The sequence below is a fragment of the Gopherus evgoodei genome, chromosome 2 (assembly GCF_007399415.2).
Source record: "Gopherus evgoodei ecotype Sinaloan lineage chromosome 2, rGopEvg1_v1.p, whole genome shotgun sequence".
Lineage (NCBI taxonomy): Eukaryota > Metazoa > Chordata > Testudines > Testudinidae > Gopherus > Gopherus evgoodei.
In genome coordinates this window covers 22,455,428-22,479,906 of record NC_044323.1, presented here as the reverse complement: position 1 = coordinate 22,479,906, position 24,479 = coordinate 22,455,428, and the positions used below count along the sequence as shown (strand labels likewise).

The 24,479-nt window shown below is 44.2% G+C and overlaps 1 protein-coding gene across 1 annotated transcript in view; it reads left to right on the top strand.

The window, feature by feature from the left end:
* The window catches only part of LARP4B (La ribonucleoprotein domain family member 4B), a 104,937-nt gene that overhangs the window by 24,251 nt on the left and 56,207 nt on the right, over window positions 1-24,479 (top strand). Inside the window, 1 exon segment of the mRNA XM_030550134.1 lies at window positions 21,264-21,398. Coding sequence (XP_030405994.1) covers window positions 21,318-21,398 — 81 coding nt within the window. The 5' untranslated portion in view covers window positions 21,264-21,317.

Genomic DNA, 24,479 nt, shown 5'->3' with positions numbered 1-24,479 from the left:
GGTTATCTACCAGAACCCACAGATCTTTCTACAAGTCAGTGCTTCCTAGGGTAGAGTCCCCAATCTTGTAAGTATGGCTGACATTCTTTCTTCCTAGATGTATATATTTACATTAAAACTGTATTGTTTATTTGCACCCAGCTTTACCAAGCAAATCAGTTTACTCTGAAGCAGTGACCTGTTCTCATTATTGACGACTCCTCCAATTTGTGTGTCATCTGCAAACTTGATCAGTGATGATCTTATCTTTTCTTCCAGATTGCTGGTAAAAATATTAAATAGCAAAAGGACCACCAACGGTTGCCTCGGGGTCCTCACTAGAAACACTGCTGCTCATTGATTCCCTGGTCACAATTACATTTTGAGACCTGTCTGTTTAAGGCATGCCATGTTAATCTTATATTCAATTTTTTAAAATAAAAATTGTGAAGTACCAAGTTAAACATTCCCTCCTTTAATTCTTTATTAACAAAGTCCTGTGTCAGCTGCTCCAGGATCAATGTCAGGCTGACGGGCATATGATTACTAAGGTCATCCACTTTACCCTTTTTAAATATTGACACACCATTAGCTTTCTCCTAATCTTTTGGAATTGCCTCACTGTTCCAAGACTTAGTGAAAACCAATATTAATGATCCAACAAGCTCTTCAGGCAATTCTTTTGAAACTCTTGGATGCATATTATCTGGACCTGCTGATTTTAAAATGTTTAACTTTAGTAGTTTAAATCCTACTCAACTTTATCAGCAAGTAACATGCAAAGACTATTATCAATGAAGAAGGGAAGTATGTATCTTCCCTTTATTTTGTGCATTTAAGACTTGCATATAGCATTCCTGTCTTTCCCTATATAGTTTGGTTTTCCTTTGTGTGGATCTTTTTTACAGCTCAGAAGGTGGTATAGTACCTGAACCACTTAAAAACAAAAAAAGAAACGAGTACACTGGAGCTGATGGCACCCCTTCAGATTCATTTCTGGCTAATATGGTAGATGCACAAGTCACTACTATTGATTCCTTCAGTAACTAAGCTTTCGTATATTAAGTGAAGTGTGCAAGTCAGTTTAACCTGAAACCAGAACTTGAACCTGAATTCATTCATTTATTTTTAAAAAACCACAACACTGTACTAAAAACTTCAAAAAAATTAAGATTGCTCCAAAGTTAGAATTGAGGCTACCTTTGCAAACTTCATTTGTCCCTTTTGTGTATGTGCATTATGATGTATTCTTGAATTACATGATCAGACTATTTTTTTCCATGAGCCCTGTCTTCATCAATGCACAGGACGGCCGCTGCTTACTTATTAAATAGCTGTTCAATATTTTTTTTTCTCTCCTTATGCAGGATGCGTCCTTGTACCTTATCTATTGCATGCTCTTCAGACTCTGCTCTTAAGGTAGAAATATTTTTCTCATGGGCTCTTCTATAGTGCGTATCATTATAGCATCTACCTACTTCAGAGGAAGACAATTATTCATTAAGGTGTGTGAACTAGCTCTAAAGAGGATGTGACACAAATTTTGCTGGCGTGTTTCACAGATATTTGCTGACAGCAGAAGAATAGTGAAACTTCCAGGCTCTTGGAGGATGGGTACTCTAGTGGGCACACTGTTCTGCCCATTTTCCTTAAGCATGACTCCTTTTTGCCCTTTTGCCTTACAACCTGTAGCTGTCCCATTTCTTTTCCTCACCCCTAGCTCTTTTTCTCCCAGTCCCATTCTCACTTCACCAGTCCTAGTCTTCACTCTTTTGGATTCTCATCCCAGTCTCCCTCTCCAGCCAACCCCATTTTCCAGCACTCCTAGTTTCCATCTTGCCTCTCACCCAGGTCCTGCTCTTGTCCCTATGCTGTTGTCAGGCAGCATCCTGCTTCATGTTGCCTGGGGGAGAGGAGTGAGTGGTGGAGGTAGTCATCAGAAGCATAGGAGATAATTTCTGCCTGGTTCCCCTCTAGCACAGCATGTGGCACCCCAGAGCTGCAGGGAAAGTTGTGTTGAACCCCAGCCTAAATCGTGCACAGAATGTTTGGGAGAAATTTAGCTGCTGAAACTTGTCTCCACTCAGCACATGCAAACTATTTCTCCCCCTCCCCCCAAAAAAAACCAAAACTTTTTGTATTTTGGCAGATTTTTTCACAGGGATGGCAAGAAACACATCCCTGATAGGGCCTTTGCAAGATTGTCGCCTGCTCCAAAGCATGGTGACTCTAGATGCTTTCAAGGTAAAGATCTCAATCACTAGCATAGGAGAAAAAATGCGTTGTTTTGCTTAACTTTGTTCTTGGAAATGGTTGAACAGCTTTGGCTCAGATTTTCTAAAATTCTTCAGCCTAATGCTGTCTGCACTAGCACTTACATTGGCAAATCTTTTGTCGCTCATTGATGTCCTCCTGTGGTAGAAGAAATAAGGCAGCCCTCCCCAGATACCTGCAACAGATTACAGAGTACCTCCACAAAAGTTTCCTGGAGATTTCTATAGTGGATTCCTGGGCCATCTCTGTGTATAAAAGTTTTTTTCGTTGGGCACCGTCTGCCTAGCTGGTGTGCCCACTGGGAGGATACGCGCTGTACCTCACTTCGTTAAATTTAATCAAAAATAAAATGTAAGAACATGTCATCCCAGAATAGAACTTGAAATTGCATACTCACCAGGTGTTCTTTCCCCAGCATCACACTTAGCCACAATGCTGTTCTGCGACTGGCTGGACAGCTTTGGAGTTACGAACAGCACCTGGCTCTTGGAAAGAGTGGATCCTCTGCTTACCTGTCTCCCATTCTTTTTCTCCTCTTTCCTTTCAAAGACACCGTGTTGCCGTGTTGGTCTGGGACTCTGACTCTCAGAGGTATCCAAGCTGCGCTTGGGGGTCATGGTGGGGTTGCTGCTGAGAATCGTATGCAGCTACTTGTAGAAGTGGCATGTCTGCGGTGCTGCACCAAAGCAACTGTTGACCTCCTTTGCCTTCTGGTACGCCTGCCACAGTTCCTTTATTTTTCACCCCCTTCCTTCACCCAGCATTGCTGTGTGTCCCTGGTGTAGCCCTTTGCCCCCATGCCCTGCACAATCTGCTCTTGGATGTCTGTTTCTGTGGCTGAATCAGCTGTGACTGAACAGCCTCTTCTCATAGACCAATAAGATCCATCACCTCCTATGCACCCGGTTTTGGAGATTGGAGCTCCAGTGATTAGCTGTGCAGTTGAGCGCTCCACACCCAAAAAACAGGAAGTGGAAATTCAAAAGGTCCTGGTCCTTTAACCAGGAGGGGCTTTTTCCTGTGTACCTGGCTACTGTGCAACAGAGTTAAACGTGTTTACCAGAGCAGTCACAGTGGTGCATTGTGGGACACCTTCTGGAGGCCAATTAGGTCAACATAAGCAATGCTGTGTCTACACTGCCTCTGTTGACTTAACAACATCAAATTAAGTTCTAAGACTCTTGTGGAGGTGGAATAATTAAGGCTATGTCTACACTAGCACTTTTGTCAGTCAATGGGGTGTGTGTGTGTGTGTGGCGGGGGGGAAACCCTGACCAACAAAAGCACCAGAGTTGACAGGAGATGCTATCCTGCTGACATAGCTACCGCCAGTCGTTAGCAGTGGAAACTAACATTAAAGCTAGATATAAGAATTCTGGACAAAAGCTTTCTTAGTGGAGAGAATGACATGCATTTGAAAATAATATTTTGAGATGACGCATAATTAATCATTTCTTTTTATTCCCAAAATAGTTTTCCCAAGCATGTATAACTCTCTGCTGTTTTTAAATGCAAGATACTTAAGTCCCACGCAGAGTATTGTGAACCAGACCCCAACAAATCAGTAGATTGACCCCCAAAACATGGTTATTTCCTCTTTTTTTTTTTTTTTTTTTTTTTTTTTTAATTCTAACAATTGGTTAACTGCCCCAGCCTATCCTTGGTATGTTAGTGCTGCCTATGCTATCAAATCTATGAGTGTGAGGATTTTGGCCCCTGCTGCAGGAGTTCTCACCACTACATCTGCATCCCCTCCCCCCCCCCCAGCCTAACAGTGAATTCTGCCCCACAATCTCCAGGTCAGTTCTGCTCTCTGGCCCCCACATCAGTTCTGTCCCCACCCAGACGGGTTATGCCTCCCTAATTTCTCCATCTCGCACCCAGTTCAGCCCCTCCACCTAGCCTCTGCTCCTCCTTGGGTTCTTCCCCTGGCCCCCCCCACCCCGCAGCCCTGGCGGGGGCTACAGCAGGATCTCTGCTCCCCTTCCAGGCTGGGGTCTAGGGCCTCTTCCCCGCTGCTGGTGACTACAGGAAGGAGAGGGGAGGGGCAGAGGACAGGACCTGTTCATCACAGAAGGGGAGGGGAGAAAGAGATTGAGCTCTGATTGGTTGCTCTTCCCCTAGGGGAGGCAGGGCAGTGAGGTAAATAGCCAATCAGAAGGCAGCTTCTCCCTCTCCTGCCTCCACTCCACAGGACTCAGATTTGCTATCTTACTCTGTTCCCCAAAGGGAGGTTGCCTCATGCATAATAATGAAAGCGGTGTTGTCCCAGAGAGCAAAAGTACAGAATGTGATCCAGCTCCAACACTAATTAAAATACAAGGGAAGGCTTTTTGGTTCTTGCATGTAGCTTTTTCAGAAAATTCCATGGCACACCTGTTTGGTTCTGACAGCACATCAGTGTGCCACAGCACACCGGTTGGGAAACACTGCTATAGACACTGCACTATGACTAACTTCCTAGAGTGCAGTAGAGTGTGCTCTCATGGGAGATGGAGAAGCTCCTGCAGCCGTGGTCCCCAAACTTTTCATGGTGTGCTTCTTGCCCCGCCCTGGGAGTTGGCCTGCAGCTCCTGGGTACGGGGACTGAGGTTGGGGATGGAGCCACAGCTAGGGGTAGGTCTGGGATGACAAGTGGATTTGGGGCTGTGAGCACATCTGTAGCCAGGGCTGGGTGGCACTCCCTCCCCAATTTGGGGGGCTGACCCAGGAGCAGAGCTGCAGCTGGAGGCAGAGTGGCACTCCCTGCCTGCTGTGGGGGCTGGCCTGGGCCTTTCCCCTCCCCCCTGAATGATCTTCTGTAACCACCTGGGTTATACACCCCACAGTTTGAGGACCACTGACCTAGCTGCTAATACAATGGTCTAGTGCAGATGCAAAGGCATGTGAGAGTGAACATAGTGTCAGTGATACATACTGTAGTGGAAATGTAGTAAGGGCTTTCTCACTTGCAGGTGGGAAGATAGGTGGAAATCTGGGGACAGAGTTTTCTGGTGTTAAAAATTAACACATGCACCTCTTGAAAGTCTGACTAGAGCATTCTTATGTTAACGTAACTAATGGAAGTGTGCTTCTATGCTGAAGGCTTCTTTTGAAAAACTTCCCTTAACCTTATTTCAGACTAGTTTGTGAAGAAAGGGATTAATGCAAAGAGCTAAATTCAAATATATATTTGTTTACATTTGCTGGAAGAGCAATGAAAAGATCTTTTATTCTAATGAGCTTTTTTGTTGCAGTTTGCGATGCTAAAGTTAGTTGTCCGCATTTGCATTAAATTCTTTTTAAGTGCTGATTACTCTGGTCTGAAAACTGCAAGATTTCAGCCCAGGAGCATTGTTTTCTGGTTTGTATGTTTTTAAATAACAAATCTGAGTGAACTGATTGTGCTTATGTTAAACACTTGCACATCCATGCTCATGTTCACTCCAGATAGTAAAACTGACTGCATACAAGTAAACTTTACAACAAAGATTAGAGAAAAAAGTAGGTTCAAGTGTTCAAGTTAATGGTAGTTCAATGTCAAGGGTCATATTCTGAAATCTGTAAGTAGGTCATTCCTTGTTCAGTATTATTTTCAGTATTATTCAGTCCTTTCCTTCCTGCAAAGACTGCTGATAATGTAGCTGACTTTTTGCATGTGTTATACTGACTCGCCATTCTTGGGTAGTAAAACCTATAGATGGTTGTAACTCAAGTTTTATTATAACCCATGTTTTCAGCTGAAATGCCCTGCTTGGGTTCATCCCAAAGGTGAATTGTTGTTAAACTTAAGCAAAATCCATTTAGCTGTTCTTGGGTTAGGATAGTGGAGATTAATTTTGTATTTTAAAATAAGCTCGCTCTTTATGTAATAATGTCTCAATTTAATTTTAGCATTTAACTGTGTAGTTTCTGCTAAAATAGGCCCTTGATAAATCTGAAGAAAAAGTTATCAATCTTGTAAGTACTTATGTAACGGTCTAACATTTTCTAATTCGACCTTCAATTATTAAAATTAAGGCATTAAACTAGTTAGGGACATCAAGAATAACAAAAAACATTTTACACATACATTAGAAGCAGGAGGAAGACCGAGGACAAGGTAGACCTGTTAATCAAATGAGGAGCGATAGCCAATATCGGAAGATACAGCAATGGCCAAATGATTGGGGGTGTTCTGGTTTTCACTGAAAACAGTGAAAAACATCAGCATAAATAGGGTAGGCTCAGAGACTGAAATAGTGAAGGAACAAGCTAAGAATTACGTAGGGCTTGTCTACACTTGAAATGCTGCAACGGTGCTGCTGTTGCGCCACAGTATAGACACTAACTACAGCAACGAGAGAGGCTTTCTCATTGGTGTAGGTATTCCACCTTCCAGAGAGGTGGAAGCTAGGTCAATAGAATTTTTCCATTGACCTAGCACTGTCTACATGGAGACTTAGGGCAGCTTATCTATATCACTCAAGAGGTGTGGCTTTTTCACACTAGAGACAGTAGCTGGGTTGATGTAACTTTCTAGAGTAGACCAGCCCTTAGTAGACACCTTCCAGTCAGCAGGGCTTGACTACATACATCCTACAATACTTAAGGAGCTGGCTGAGAAGATCTGAGCCATTAGCAATTATCTTTGAGAATCTGAGGATGGGAGAGATTCCAGAGGACTTGCAAAGGGCAAATACAATAGTCATCTACTAAAAGAGGAATAAGCTCAACCCAGGGACTTACAGACAAGTCAACTTAACTTGAGTACCTGGAAAGATAATGGAGCAAATCAAGCAATCAGTTTGTAACCACGTAGAAGATGATGTGATATGGGACCATCAGCATGGATTTATGAAGAACAAATCATATCAAACCAACCTAAAATCATTCTTTGATAGGGTAACAAGCCTTGTCGATAAGGGGAAGCAGTCGATATGATATATCTTTGACTTTAGTAAAGCTTTTAGCACCATCTCCTATGACCTTCTCAAACAAACTAGGGAAATAGAGCTTAGATGTACCCACTGTAAGATGGGTACACATCTTATCAGTGGTTCACAGTCAAAGTGAAAGGGCATATCAAGTTGGGTCCAACAGGTATTCATCCTGCGTCCATTTCTGTTCAATATCATCCTAAGTGATTTGGATAATAACATAGAGAATACACTTAGAAAGTTTGTGAACAATACCAAGCTGGAAGGTGGTTCAAGTGCTTTGGAGGACAGGATTAGAATTTGAAATGGCCTGAAATAAATAGGATGAATTTCAGTAAGGACAAATGGAAAGTACTGCACTTAAGAAGGAATAATCAATTGCACAAACACAAAATGAGAAATTACTACCTAGAGAGTATTGCAGAAAAGGATCTGGGCATTATAGTGGACCACAAACTCAATAAGAGTCAGCAACTTAATACTATTGCAAAAAAGGTGAACGTCACTTTGTGATGCATTAGCAGGAGTGCTGTAAGTAAGACATAAGTAATTCTTCCACTGTACTCAATACTGATAAGGCCTCACCTGAAGTACAGTGCTGTGTCCAGTTCCAGGCAACACACTTCAGGAAAGATGTAGACAAATTGGAGAAAGTCCAAAGGAGAGCAACAAAAGTGATTTAAAGATCTAGAAAACATGAATTATGAAGGAAGATTGGGGAAAAGAACTGGGTTTGTTCAGTCTAGAAGAGGGAACACTGAGGGGGGGATGTAACCCTTCTAGTATGTAAATGGTGGTTAAGAAGAGGTAGGTGATAAATTCTTCTCCCTAACCACTGAGTAATGGCCTTAAATTGCAGCAAGGGAGATTTAGGTTTGACATGAGGAAAAACTTCCTAACTGTAAGTGTACTTATGCACTCGGTATAACTACGTTGTTCAGGGGTGTGTAAAATCTACACCACGAAGTGACACAGGTATACTGACCTAACCCCCTGTTGTAAGCAGCGCTATTTTGACAGAAGGGCTGCCCTCTCAACATAGCTACTGCTTCTCAGGGTACGTCCAGACTATCAGCCGCGTCAGCGGGTAGCAATCGATCTATCGGGAGTCAATTATATTGCTTCTAGATGAGATGCAATATATCGATCCCCGAACGTGCTCCTGTCGACTCTGGAACTCCACCAGGGCGAGCGGCAGAAGCGGAGTCGATGGGGGAGCCGCGGCCATTGATCCCGCGCCGTGAGGATAGGAGGTAAGTCTAAATAAGATGCATTGACTTCAGCTACAGGAATAGCATAGCTGAAGTTGCATATCTTACATTGACACACCCCTTCCTCCCCCACCCTGCCCAGTGTAGACCAGGCCTCAGGGCTGGTCTACACTACGGTGGGAAATAGATCTTCGATACGCAACTTCAGCTACGAGAATAACGTAGCTGAAGTCGAATATCTAAGATCGGATTACTCACCCGTCCTCACCGCACGGGATCGATATCCACGGCTCCCCCTGTCGATTCCACAACTCCTTTGGGGTTGGTGGAGTTCTGGAATCGATATAAGCGCACTCGGGGATTGATATATCATGTCTAGATGAGACGTGATATATTGATCCCCGAGCAATCGATTCTAGCCTGCCGATACGGCGGGTAGTCTAGACGTAGCCTCAGGAGATGAAATGCCTATGCCAATGGGAGAAGCTTTCCTGCTAATCGCTACAAAGGGACATCACCTCCAGTGCAGTTGTGCTGTTGCAGCATTGTAAGTGTAGACAAGCCCTGGTCAGGGATGATCTAGATAATTCTTAGTCCTGCCTGAATGCAGAGGATTGGACTAGATGATCTATCAAGGTCCATTACAGGACTACAGTTCTGTGATTCTATTGTCTAGTAGTACAAGAGTGAAAAACTGCATGGTGCATTAGCTAAGTATGTGCTTCTGAGTAGGGTGTCTGTGGAGTTGTGGAAAAATCATTCAGCTTTATAGTTTGTGGGATGGCATGGTTTTTGTATATCTTATTCCTGCAGTCTATGGAATTGAATTTTGTGACATCCTTGTGCTATGGCTAGGCTATCCTCTGTTTTAAATGCAAAAAAATGACATTAAATTTACAGGTTAATATTGTAAAGAGTAAAGGTCCAAATGCTGATGTGCCTTCAGGGCTTCTGTTGACTTGAGTAGAGCCCATAGGGACACTTGTATGTAGCAACAACTTGGCCACACTGTGTATTTATGCCATTGTTATGATCACTAGTCAGTTTTTAAGATGCACAATTAACCATGGATGTTCCAACATTGCTATGAAAATCTTAAATATTTAATTTAATGTTGTTAATGCTACATGAACATAGAAATTTGTACATTTACTATATTGAGCATTAATTATTTTGCCTGTTAAATTGATACTATAAGGTGATTAACATTGAGTAGTCAAATTGTCATCTAGAGCATTGTATGCAGTGGGGTTGCTGCTGTGTTGGTCCCAGGATATTAGAGAGTCAGCATGGGTGAGGTAATCTCTTTTGTTGGAACAACTTCTGTTGGTGATAGACAAGCTTTCAAGTTTACACAAACCTGAAGAAAGCTCTTTGTAAGGTCAAAACCTTGTCTCTCTCACCAACAGAAGTTGGTCCAATAAAGAGATCTCACCCATCTTGTCTGTCTATAGTATTGTCATTCTTAGCAAAGTTGTTGATACCAGGACACAGCATAATTAATAAGAAATCTTTAAATCTGCAAACATAGCAAATTTCACTTTGTCTTCCACAAAAGTACAAAGGGAGCATTTGATACTTAACTCACTTATAATTTTCATTTAGCTTGTCCTGAAGTACCTGTGTTCCACTAAGGTGTATCTAAATGCATGATTCTGTGACATGGCTAAATGGAATCCTACCAGAATATGGAGTTGGACTACAAGGTACTGGTAATGGTGTGGTTTTGAAAAGTTGATTATAAAGTAATTAACTTTCCAAAACAGTGCTTTATAATAATAAAGCCATTGATCCTGTAAGTTAGCTCTGTAATCAAGTTCAGTACTGTCTGTGATGTCATAACACCATTTGGGATGTTGCAGCAGAGCTCTCAGGAAACATGAAATGGCCTTCTAATTTTAAATCATGTCAAGTGGCTGTGGCATTCAGCACATGCAAATATGGTTTACTTAATTGTAAAATATTTACCCAAATGGGTGGCCAGTATGAGTTACTCGTAGTATGGATTCATGCAACAAATAATGCAAATGTCAAGAATATTTATGTGGCTGAGTAAGGAAGCTCCCTGACTTGCGCAAGCATTCCATTGCGGAATGCCTTATGTAAGTAGAATTTTGCAAAAGTCAGAAATGTCTCTCCGACAATTACGCACACCAAAAAAAAAAAAAGCTTATGGAACTTTTTCCATAAATCTGGATTTCCGTAAGTCAGGTTTACATAACCCGGGGAGTGTCTGTATTCCAAATGAAACTGTCACAGGTTAGTTCTTGACAAAAGTTTTACATGAGATCCAGCATGACACATCAACTAAGGGCATATTTAAACGACAGCCACTACAGTGGCACAGCTGTGGTGCTGCTGTAGCATCGTAGTGTAGACACTTCCTGCCTTGACAGAAGATGTTTTTCCTTTAGTGTATTTAATTTATTTTTTTGAGAGGCAGTAGCAAGGTCAACAATTATTCTGAAAACCTAGTCTTGTTTTCCCTAGGGGTGAGGTCCAGCTAACTATGGTACTCAGCACACACAATATTTTACAGCCCTGAATGACATAGCTAGGTCATGCTAACATCTACATGTAGACCAAGCCTTAGTGTTAGAGGTTGAATGCTATTAGTTATGCTATTTTTAATTGCTTGTATGGCCATCACATTTTATTATATTGTTCATGATGTTGTTAGCCATCTAAGAAGTTTACTACTAACTTGTCTAATGACATCCTAGAATAATCAATTAGCTAACTGCTGTGTGATTGATAGCCGGTAGTCAGGAAGTGCCAAAAGGGGACCTCAGTGCAGTGGAGCTTTACTCATGGTGATTAAAATCATGTAATCCTACTTGGTTTTTCCTCCACAGGCTTTACATGTATGAAGTACTAGTGCTAACCCTTCATATTCTAGAAAGAACAAGGTGGGGGAAGGGGAATAATAGAGAGATTAGAGGGAAGGGTGAAAAAGCGCTGAGGTAGAAGGAAAATAGACAAGAAGATGCATAGGCAGAATGGGGAGGTATTGCATACCTCGTGTGCAATACTTTAAAAAAAAAAAAACAAAAAAAAAACAAAAAAAAAAACCTAGCTGTCTGTGAATGATCATGTGCCCTCTGCCTCCTTGTGCTCCCATTTGAGTGCTTAAAGGGTAGGGCATCTTCAACTGTTCCCAAGTTCCCTCTAGCTGGTCCACCCCACTAGGTTTTACCTCAAGCCAAACTTCTCCAAATTCTTCTCAGAATCTTCAGAACAAAGTTAATTTTATTTTGGCACCTTAGTCTGTACTAGTGCTTGTCAGATTGAAAGCTGTTGATCTAGACCCCTTTATCCTATCCTAGACCACAGGAGACGTAACACATATATGGTGTCTCAGTTTTAGGATGGCAATGCTTGCCTCCATTGCTTCAAGCTCATGACTGGTTCATGGCTCTCAACTTGCAGTACTTCCATGTCACCAGCTGCCTGGCCCACAAGACAGTATCTCAGGTTCACAGTAGGACCCAACACTGTCAACACCGGGTTCTGCCCTTTGTAGTCTCTGTGGCACAGTCTCTTCATGAATCTGGCTTTGGAATCTCGGGGAGTAGGGGAAGTGCCTGGCTATAGCAGTGGCACATCTAAGAGGGAATCCACTTATACCTGTATCTAGATGACTGGCAAATAAGAGGCAGGTACTGGGGGAAGACGTAGTGCCTTAGATGACATCCTTTCTTTGTCTTTCACTGAAGACTCCTGGTGAACTACAAGAAAGTCCTCTTTCACACCATCACAGATGTTGAGCTCTACTTGACTCTAGTTCAGCAAAAGTTTTCTTGACAGAGGACAGGTTCAGGTCCCTTCAGTCTGCACCACCTGTTGACAAGACTGGCAACAATATGTACACTTGGGCTCTTCAGCCATGTCTTCATGCATATACATGCTGCTGCTTGCCAGGTGTCACATGTGGCAGGTCTAATGATCTCTCCTCATCCTAAACATCATATTAATAATAACACGTCATGGTCCTGACCAGAATCCTGCAGGAACCTGACTGGTGGCCACACCCAATGGATGTGAGAAAAGAGGTATTGTTTTTGGTCCTCCCTGACCAAGGCACAGGTCACAGATGATGTCAAGGATAGTCTGGTGCACTCACCTTAATCACTTTCAGATGGTGGACTCATGGTCTCAAGATGATCTCACGCTCTACATGTATATCTTGAAATCGAGAGCCATTACCTGTCCTCTGAAACCCTGCAGTGCAGATTCTGACGGATAATACATTAGCAATGCACAATTTAAAAAAGAAACAGTGAGGCGCTTGATCATCTTTTCTTTGTCTGGAAGCAGTTGAGTTTTCAGAATGGTGCCATCATCATGGAGTGACACGGTGCTAGCTCTGCACCTTCCAGGAATCAGCAGTGGCCTGACAGATTTGGTCCTGGAACAGCTGTGAGTATTCATTACAGAAGTCTATGCTAGACCTGATATTCTACCAGTGGGGGACTCCCACCATAGTTCTGTTTGCCATGACAATGTCAAGTGCAAAGACTTCTGCTTCAGTGAATGTGTGAGCACTGACTTCAGTTCAGATGCCTTTTGTTTGGTGATTTTCAAGGACTGCTACATGCCTTCCCCAGGATAATATCCAAGATCAAAACTGCCTCCGCCAGTGTAGTGTGCTGTCAGATCTCTGCAGATGTCTAGCCAGCCCTTCGTACAACTTTCTGTCTGTCTGAAAATGATGCTGCAAAACTAGCATCAAATATTGCTGTAGACCAACATGGTTGCACCTGATAGCATGGATGTCAGCTAGATAAGTAGAACTGATGGACTGGCACCCAGAGCAGGGGTGGGCAACTTTTTGTCGTGGGCTACTCTAGATATAGAAATTATGTGGCAGGGCCATGAATGCCCACGAACTTGGGATTGGGGTGCAGGATGGGATGAGGGCTCTGGCTGGGGATGCGAGCTCTTCGGTGGGGCCAGAAATGAGTTCAGGATGCAGGGAGGGGGCTCCAGGCTGGGGCAAGAGTTTGGGGTGTGGGATAGGTGAGGGGTCCGGATGGATGTGAGGGCTCTAGGGTGGGTCTGGAGATGAGGGGTTTGGGGTATAGGAGGATACTCCAGGCTGGGACTGAGGGGTTCAGAATGTGGGAGTGAGGCTCTGGGCTGGGGCAGGGGGTTGGGGTGCAGAAGTGGAAGCTCCTGGAAGCAGCAGCATATCCCCTCTCCAGCTCCTATGTGGAAGTGTGCCCAGGCGGTTCTGCACTCTGCCCTGTCCACAGGTGCTGCCCTGAAGCTGCCATTGGCCACAGTTCCTGGCCAATAGGACCTGCGAGGGTGGCGCTTGGGGCGGGGCAGAGCACAGATCCCCTTAGCTGCCCCTGCGTAGGAGCTGGGCTGGGGTCATGCTGCTGCTTCTGGTAGCTGCAGCATGCGGAGCAGCCCTTGATGCTGGAGCATGGGAACGGGGCAAGCCCCAGAGTGATGACTGTTGGAAATAGTTGGCTGGCATATTTTTACCTTCAAGGTCAAGGGACGCTCCACCAGGGTGGAGGCAACCTCTTCGGCCTGCTTCAGAAATGTGCTTGATCTGTATGGCGGCTATGGGGAGCAACCCACTGACCTTTTTGTTAAGGATTATTCATAAGGCTGCAAGTTTGTCACGGAAATCACTCCCTGACTTCTGCAACGGTCAGAGCATCTGGCCTGGGGGCTGCCTGTACAGCCCTTGGCTCTTAGGCAGGGCATGGCCATGGGCTCTGTGTGCTGTCTCCACCTACAGGCCCTGCCCCCTCAGGTCTTGTTGGCCACACTCATGGCCGAGGCAGCAGAACTGCCTGGCCAGGCATCTGTCTAGGATCTAGGGGGCGAGGGGGATGTCATTGTTTGTGGCAGCCCACCGAGGTAAGCACCAGCCAGAGCCCTCACCCCCTCTAGCAGCCAACCCACAGCCCTGAACCCCTCCCACACCCAACTTGTGTGCTGCTGGGAGGGGTGCCATCACAAAAACTGTAACCAGCTTTCCAGCCCTGCCACCCACCCACCCTCATACCCATGCACCCCTGCCAGTGCCTTTCCCCTGGCACCGCAGAACCCCTGGGCCGTGCCTTCCTGCCCTGAGATTTAGTCGGGGACATATAGTATGTCATGGACAGATCAGGCCATGCATTTTGTTTACTTCCCCGTGACACTGTCCATGACTTTTTATAAAAATACCTGTGACTAATACATAGCCTTACTTATTCAACTTGGTTATGCTGGGCATAGATGCCAAGTTCAGAAGATGGTACTCCACTGGTTGATATAGCCAAGACTCCTCACACACACAGTCCAAGGCAGATTCTGCTTTGCAGTCACCTAGAGTGGGATCCACACGGACAAATAATTGGGGAGAAAGAGTTACTGATCTACATTAACTGAGAGTCCTCAGATGATATAGGCAGTGTGGATCTCATGACCTGCCCTACATGCCTGCTTTTCAAAGTCCTCGTCTGACTGGGCTTTGAATTTGCAAAGGACTGAGGGATGGTTTGTAGCCTTCCAGTGTTACTGCCCTCGTACAGGATTACAAGGAACCACAGGATATATGTGTGGTCACAGTGGCTCTAATAAAACAAACAACAAAAAGCACTGTGCCTGAGGCATATGCACATTTAGTGGGATCTACCCCTGACTACAGCATCTCAAAGAACCCCCATTAACTATAGCATAACTTTCCTGTTCATGTTCTGTGAGATATCAAAATATATATAATCTGAATGTACTTTAGTAGCCTACATGCTACCTGTTTGTTTAAAAAAAAAAAAATCACTTAATTAGTGTGGGTGGGAGTTTTTAAATAAGACTTTCAGGAGTATTTCCCAGGTACCTAACTACCTTTGCTCTGTTCGTGTTTCGACAAATTCGTCCTACCCTTGAATTCTGGGAGAGAATGTAGAGATGGAGTAGTTAGAAATACCTAATATTCTCAAACTAGTTTTCATCTTGAAGTTACTGGTGGTGAAACTGTTTAATTAGAGTTCATGAAATACTAAATACAAATAACAATGTTTTCTGACAACCTCATGTGCCAACACTTTATTTGGCTCTTATGGTTCCTTAGTCCTTGATCACAAAGAAATTTATTTTCTCTACCCTTCTGCTTCCTCGTGTATATTTTTTTTAAAAGGGGGCTACTTGTTAAGAACTGGAGGGGTAAAAACAGTACCCTGGTTTTACAAAAGAATGTGCCCAAAATATTTTTCATGCTGGCTGGTCAAACCGCCACTTTTGCATACTTAGTACGATATGATAAACAAGGGTTCTTCTAAATGAAATGCTTAGTCTTGATGGGGACTTAAATTCTGTTTCCTTGAACAATGCCAGTAAAATGACAGATCTATTGAATGAGCTAATGAGTCAGATAATTGAACCTAGATCTTTCAAATCTACAAGTAATCAAAAAACTCAAAATTACAAGGATTAGTCTTTTTTTGTTGGTAAACATCAATTTCACCATATGTACACAAACTGATGATGAAAAATTTTCATTGATAGAAATTTACATGTAGATAAAGTAAGAAAAATGCTACTTGAGAACTTAAGGATATTTACTTTGTATATTTTGACATGTGATGTTGACAACTTGTGTTAATGGTTTACAATGCTTTAATTTTATGAATCTCAGTGTTTGTTGTCTGATTCCCATAAATTTGCAAATTATGATTGTAACAGATGATAAATTAGAGAAAAACTTTAAAAATAAACATTGATATTTATCGAAATTATTTTAAAATTATTCTCCCTAGCCTATTTACTTGGATTTGTCATAGCTATATATGAATATCTGGGATATACAGCGTCATTCCATATATAGAACACCTCACATTGTGGGCTCCAAATTACTTTCCGTATTTGCCATACCTTACTCTAGTAATGTTTTAAGTTTCACTTTCAGTTCTAACTGTAGTTTTTCTAGCTACCTGCAAACCTCTTGCGTGAGATCTTGAAACTTGTGTGGTCCCTTTATACTGAATAAAAGGGCCTGAAGTGGCATAAATGTGTCCTAAAAACCCCAGTCCCCCCCTGGGGAAAATCTTCTTCCCCACAGCAGGTACTGAGGTAATGGCAAGTAAAGGTGCCTCACTGGACCCCTTTGCCAAGCCCTAGTTCAATGGTGTACATGGCTCTGAACAGGTCTGCAGTGCTGTGGGATTTTCTGGCAGTCCTGGGACATGGCTTGTAACATACCAAGGCCACAGGGGCTCTGAGTTAGGCTGGCGACTCTGCTGCTCCATCCGCCAGAGCGGCCCAGGGTTTTGGAGAGTGCAAAGATGACTTGAAGAGGATTGCGGTCTGTGCTACGGTAGATTCATTTCCCTGGGGGGTGTGTCTGTGCTTCCTCTTACAGGCACAACACTACATCTCACCCCTTGGCTTTAGGGCTAAATCTGACATGTTCAAGGTGGTACCTCCCACACATTGCGCAATTCCTTTTGTGTGTGGTACTCTAAGGCTAACAATGGGATTAAAAAAACCTAATAATTAAAAGAACTCCATTTGTGCTCAGGGACTTTAAGACAGAAGGCACCATCATGATCATCTAGTCCAGGGGTTGGCAACCTTTCAGAAGTGGTGTGCCGAGTCTTTATTTATTCACTCTGATTTAAGGTTTCCCGTGCTTGGTAATACATTTTAATGTTTTTTTAGAAGGTCTCTATAACTAAACTAGTGTTGTAGTGTAAAATAAACATAGGTTTAAAAATGTTTAAGAAGCTTCATTTAAAATGAAATTAAAATGTTGATTTTATGCCGCCGGCCCACTCAGCCCACAGCTGGTCTGGGGTTCTGTTCACCGAGGCCGGCAGTGGGCTGAGTGGGGCCTGCGACCGGGACCGCTGGGAAGGGTCTGGCAGCCAGAACCCCAGACCGGCAGCAGGCTGTGTGGGGCCAGCAGCCGGGACCCCAGACCAGTGGGCTGAGTGGCTCAGCCCACTGCCGCTCAGGGGTTCCATCCGCTGGCTCCTGCCAACCGGGATCCCGGCTGCCGGACCCACTCAGCCTGCTGCCAGTCTGGGGTCCCGGCCCTGCCCACATACAGTGGGTACCTACCTTCTCCCTGGTTCTGGCCCATTCTCTTCCTTTCTCTGCACTGAGCTGAGGGTGGGAAGGGACTGAGCACAGGGCTGGGGGTGAAGTTCTGACCAGGAGCTAGAATGAGGGAGGGGGCTCAGGCGTGGGGCAGGACCTTTGGGTGTGGGGGCACTTACCTGGGCAGTTCCCGTTTGTGTGAGGGGTGCAGGTGGAATGAATGAGGGTGCAGGAGCTCCTGTTTGGTGTTCAGGGTGGGGGTGGAGATGTGCCAGGTGCATGGGATGTGGGGGGGCTGGGTATATGGGGGGGGTGCCAGAGTCAGGGCTGGGGTCATGGGGGGGCAGTGAAGGAGTCAGAGGGCTGGGTGGTACAAGGCTCAGGGCAGGGGCCTGGGGTGCGTGTGGGGGTGCAGGGCTCAGGGCAGAGGGCTGGGTGTGTGGGGAGGGGGGTCAGGGCAAAGGGCTGGGTAACTGCGCCCCCGCCCTTCTCCCCCGCCCGCTTCTTGTCCTGACTACCCCCTTCTGGGACCCCACCCCCTATCTAAGCCTCCTTGTCCCCTGACTGCCCCCCTAGGATCCTACCCCCTACCTGTCCTCTGACTGCCCAGCCCCCAGATAGAACCCCTGGGACTCCCATGCCTATGTAACTGCTTCCTGCCCTGACAGGACCCCCAGAACTCTGGACCCATACAACCTCTCCCTGCCTGCCCCAACTCCCCTCCACACCCCTACCTCCTGACAGCCCCCGCCCCGAACTCCCGACTCATCCAAACGCCCCAGCTCCTTGTCCCTTGACCACCCCCTTCAGAGACCCCCCACCCTAACTGCCTCCCCAGAAGGCTCCTTGTCCCCTGACTGCCCTGACCCCTGTCCACCCCCCAGCCCCTAATAGACCCTGAGACTCCCATGCCCGTCTACCTCCCCGCTCCCTGACTGCCCCCGCCAGAGACCCCCTGCACCAACCACCACCCCAGTATCCAACCCCCCCTGCTCCCTGTCCCCTGACTGCCCCCACCCATTATCCAACCCCCCCCCCCGGACCCTGTACCATGAAGCTCCCCGCTCATCCAGAGCCCTGCCGCCATGCGCACAGCCCCGCCCTGCCCCTGAGAGCGCGGCACATGCAGCAGCAGGGCTCCAGATGAGCGGGGAGCGTCTTTCCCTCCCCACGGAGCCCAACGTTGCCCCATGGGAGCGTGCAGCCTTGGCCCCCCAGAGCGCTGTGTACACAGCGGCAGGGCTTCAAAGGAAGAGGGGAAGGTGTGAGAGGGACCGGCAGCTTGCTGCGCTCGGCCAGATGCTCCGGCCTGAGAGCACAGACCCTGTGGCTTGCCGCGTCAGGAGCTGGGAGCCCCAGCTCCCAGCCGCATGCCATTAAAAATCTGTTTATGTGCCATCTTTGGCACGCATAACATAGGTTGCTGACCCCTGATCTAGTCTGACCACCTGCACATTGCAGGCCACAGAACCTTACCCACCCACTCCTGTAGTAGACCCATAACCTCTGTCTGAGTTTCTGAAGTCCTCAAATCATGATTTAAATACTCCAAGTTAGAGAAAATCCAACATTTACACTACTTTAAACCTTCAGGTGACCTGTACCCAATACTGTGGGGAAAAAAAGGCAAAAAACTCCAGTCTGTGCCAGTCTGACCCAGGGCTGCCTGGGGGGGGGAGGGGGAGGGAAGTGGGGCAATTTGCCCCGGGCCTCGCTGGGGCCCCCATGATGATATAGTATTGTCAAGGTTTCTTTCCCCACTTTGAACTTGAGTGCAAATGTGGGGACCTGCATGTACACTTCTAAGCTTAGATCTGGTACGCTGCCACCAGCCAGAAATTCAGTGTCTGGCACACACCCTGTTCCCCCCCCCACGACTTTCCCCTCCCTGGGTTGCTTTGAGAGGCTTCACTAATTTCCTGGTGAGCACAGATTTAAACTCTTTGGATCTTAAAACAAGGAGGAATTAACCATCCCCCCTCCTTTCCTCCCACCAATCCCTGGTGAGTTCAGACCCAATCCCCTTGGATCTTAAAACAAGGAAAATCAATCAGATTCTTAAAAAGAGAGCTTTTAATTAAAGAAAGAGAAAAGTAAAAATTATCTCTGTAAAATCAGAGTACTCAGATTCATATAGACCAGAGAGACCCCCTACCACCCAGCCTTAAATTCAAAGTTACAGGAAACAGGTAAAAATCCTTCCAGCAAAAAGAAACATGCACAAGTTGAGAAAAACAAACACTAATCCGCCTTGCCTGGCTATTACTTACAATTTTGAAACATGAGAGACTGATTCAGAAAGATTTGGAAAGCCTGGATGTACGTCTGGTCCCTCTTAGTCCCGAGAGCAAACAACGAACAAAACAAACAGCACAAACAAAGACTTCCCTCCACCAAGATTTGAAAGTATCTTGTCCCCCTGTTGGTCCTCTGGTCAGGTGTCAGCCATGTTCACTGGGCTTCTTAACCCTTTACAGGTAAGAGACATTAACCCTTAACTATCTGTTTGACAAGTATTCTATAGTATTGCAACTTTTTTTTTTATGGAAGAGGCCCCTGAAATTGCTTTGCTCCAGGCCCCCTGAATCCTCTGGGCAACCCTGGACTGGGGGAAAATTCCTTCCCAACTCCAAATACAGCAGTCATTTAGACCCTGGACATGTGCACAAGACCCACCAGCTAGGACCCATGGAAAGAATTCTCTGTAGTATCTGGGAGCCCTCCCCATATAGTGTTCTGTCTCTGGTCATTGAGAATATTTGCTACTAGCAGTCACAGACTGGCTACATGCCATTGTAGACAGTTTCATCATCCCATTCCATCCATAAATTTACCAAGCTCTGTCTTGAAGCTGATCAGATTTTTTGCCCCCACTGCTCTCCTTGGAAGGCTGATCCAGAGCTTCACGCCTCTAATGGTTAGGAACCTTTGTCTAATTTCAAACCTAAACTTGTTGATGGCCGTTTTATGTCCATTTGTTCTTGTGCCAACATTGGTGCTTCACTTAAATAACTCCTCTCCCTCCCTGGTATCTTTGGTGTTTTTATAGAGAACAATCATATCTCCTCTCAGCCTTCTTGGTTAGGCTAAACTAGTCAAGGTCTTTGAGCCTCCTCTCCAGAAGATAGATTTTTCCATTTTGGTGACCATCCTAAGTAGCCCTTCTCTGCGCTTCTTCCAGTTTCAATTCATCTTTCTTACACATGGGAGACCAAAATTGTACACCATATTCCAAATGAGGTTCTGCCCCTCCCCCAAAAAAATTCTCACCTGCATTCCAATCCTTTTTAAAAATGAAGGATGTGTGATGTATACAATGACTTTCTCTTTTTTTATGAAACACCAGACTGTTTACTAAGACAGAGGTATTTTAATAATAGCTGTAAAATGTGAAACCATCAGTGTCTTGCAGATTTTCACCCCTCACCCGCTTTCTACCCATCTGGTTAAATAAAGTAACTTTCAAGCATGATGGAATAGAGTGATTTATTAAACCCTGCTAACGTAGAAAAGCAATTGCGATGTAACATCTTTTAAAAATTAAGATGAAATGTTACACCAGTTGGGAACCTGAAAATCCATTTGTACTGAAACTTGAAATCTTTTTAATCAAATGAAAAAATAAGTAGCTGCAGCAGCAAAAACAGGTGCTGCATGGTTGGAAATCAACCTGAATGCGTCTCAAGGTGGACCAATGTAAACTGTGCTTATAGCTGTTTTCCACTGGAAAACCTACAGTATAAACAGTTGTAGCTGTTCCTTTTGCCATTGTTCTACAAAACAAAGTTGCTTATGAATTCTTGAACTATTTTAACAGTCACTTTTATAACATCTATATCTTTTTTTGTTTTCTCTGCAGCTTACCAAGGTGGCCAGTAAAGTTCTCTCTGAGGAGCCAAGAAGCAGACAGCTCATGACTTCTGATCAGGACACTAAAGTTGTGGCTGAACCGCAGGTGCAGCAAGTACAAGAAGTTAAAGACAGTTCTCATCTAGTAAGTATTATAGTTTAAAAAATCAAACATTTCACTTAGTTTGAGTTAACTATCTGATGTAGTCTTTGTTTTGTATATTAAACAAATACACACTTTTGTTTGGCAGTCTTTAATACAAATTGTATCCCAGAATATTCTAATACAGGGTGTGGGCAGTACGTGGCACCATCACCAAAAGTCCTGAGAAATAGCTGTCTAGGTGGCTTCATTTCCACAACTCGTGGAAATTCACCTTCATACTACAAAGTTGTTTCTCAGTCTTGAAGTGGTATGCACCTTTAGTTAATATGTTATGCGCTTACTAATATGCTAAGGCCAATTGGAGAGAGTTTTTTTTTTTAAAAAACAAAATGAAGTTACTAACCCTCAGCTTAGTCAATAGAGAGTGCTAGAACCTACACGTGAGGAGAAACTTTACAGGAATAAACCTTGGCATGGATATCTTTAGATTAAAAGTGTTGATAACTTGTGTGAAATGGGAATGTGCATCCCATGTAATGAATTTTGCATAGTCAAAACACTCAGGCAAAATACATGTTGCTGTGCAGGATCTATAAATTGCATCATGGGGTTCTTGTGGCTTTTGGCAAAATGCATGGTAAATGCAACTTGTGTACAGATTTACAGTGATAGTACCAAATGTTCCAAGTAACTTAAAACATTTGGGTTTGAAATTTTTTTATTAACCAAATGGAAAATTTTGACTTCTTGCATAATTGTACTTAAATGATTTGAGAGACTAAAACATAATAATGCTTTAAGGAAAATATTGCCTTTGGGACTGGGTGGGGGGTGAGTGGGGAAGGCAGGGGAGGGGGAACTGCACTTGGGGCAGGAGAAGGGAGCTGTCAATACCTTTCTTGACTGAGCTACCCCAGAGTGCTCCTCCAGGCTCCAGCAGCAGCTGCTCTTCCCCCTCCCCTTCTGTATAACAAATGGATCACTAGCCCACTTTAAACTAGTGCACTCTGCTTTTTTCACTTCACTAATTAAACATATGTATTCTCCAGCTTGCCCTAAACATGGGCATAAGTGGAGGTTAAGGACCCTGGTTTCTTTAGTTGAGTCACTTCCCTGCCTCAGTTCTATTCTGTCTCAAACGTGGATGTTTCTCTTCTCTTTAAAATTGCAGACAGGAATATGTTGAGCCAGATTGAGTGGCATTATTTCAGATGTGCAGAGTTTTTTGTTCCATGGTAAAGTTGCCTCCCTTCAGAATATCTGACTCTAGGGAACAGTCAACATATCAATAACTTTCAGTGCTATATCTGGACCTAACAGGTATATCAGTTTTTCTGTAGAAAAGGGTGTCAGCTTATTTGCATTAGCCTCCCACTCTCACAGAGAAGCCACTCACTATGCTTTTTGTCTAACGCTAGTTCTTCTAACATAAGTAAAATGTCCTTAATTAAAACACATAATGCTAGATGCAAATTTAGAGCCGAATCTCAAATGTCTGCTATTCCGTATCTGATTAGAAATGGGATTAACTATCTTCGGTAACTTTAGAGAAAACAGATTTCATCTAATATCTCAACTCTGGTAAAGGAGCCTCTGAAGGCAGACAGTTAACAGGAGTTTGGAAGATAGGTCCAATGCTATGAATAGCATTTCAAGAAGGATAAAGCATAGTCTCTTGTTTTCAGGAATGGCAAGCTTTTCTCCCTATAAAGTGTCATTATTTTTCAAGCTTTTCATGAACTACACCAGTATCATGGTTCTTAGGATACTGCTCGTGTAGAGCACCTGTCAGTGACTTAGTATATTGAACTATGCTTCCAAAGGGGTTTCTTTAAAAGCCATATGTTCCCTCTCCTACAAAATGTCTGAATATTTTATTAGTAATTATTTGGTGGTCCTGTACAAAATTTGAATGTGGCTGTAGATTCATGAGCAAAACTTGTCACTTTAGTACAGATCAAGAAACATACAAAGAAGAAGGTCATCTAATTTTTTAAATCTTTTTTTATGTAGACGCTTCAAAGAATAATTCCAGCTGCGGTCCTGGCTAAAGCATTCCAATTTATTTGAATTACTTTTTAAAGGTTATAAGACTCCATTTCTGTAATCTGCACATTTCTGCACCAGTTTACTTCTCTGGACCTATGTGCACTGGGGGTATTCAACACAATGTGTTGCTGCTTGTGAAGGCCCTACCAGAAACCCTCAGAGCACAAGAGCTCTTCTCCCAGGAGCTTATTGGAATGCACTGAATCGTATTCCCAAGCCATCCTGGCTTTGTGTCTCAAACGAAGGTTAGGCTGTCTTCTTTCTGCCAGTTCAGCCTCTCCTTCACAGAATGCCTGTTAGGAGACTTCTGGAATAGAAACAGACATTGGCAAACCTAACTGCTTGAGTACTGATCTGGAGCCTTGAATGAACCAATGAACCCACAGAAGTTGTGTAGTGGGTGTGTTGTGTTTTTTTTCCTTTGGGTAAGGATTAATCTTTTTCTCAGTAAAATGTAGTGTCAGTCTTCCTGTGCAAACATAGTAAGATCAAAACTTACAACACACATTTAACATTCCATAGTTTGAGCAGCTAGTGGTTGACCTAGTAGTAAGCATATTAAGACTAAATGTTTTTGTTAGGACTCCTTTGCCCCTACTGCCCCTGTGTCCCTACCTAGAAATCTGGCTGTGTAGACAATGGCTAAGGGTATGTCTACAAGAGGGATTTAATGCAACTTCTTACGTGCACATTTGGTAACTCATAGTATGCAAGTGCCACCAATAGCATACACCCGATATGCTTGTTCCGTGTTCAATTTCAACATGATGTGAACACACAGCGGTAGTTTGCTGCAAACTGATGGAGTATTGTTCTTGAGGGAAGGTGGGGGTGGAATATCCCGTGATCCTTTGCTGTGTGGCTGAGCAGTGTATATTATGGGATAGTTTTCACTATAAATTGTGGGATGTAAAGTGGAAGTTAGGAGGATTCAGATTTTAAAACCCCATGTTCTGAGTGTTTCATGTTATGCTTCCTTTTGGATGAGCGTTTTTGCTTTCTGCCAGCATGGACCCAGAAATGCACTATGGTAGGAGGCGAGAGTATGCAGAGGCTGACTGGGCTGTAGTA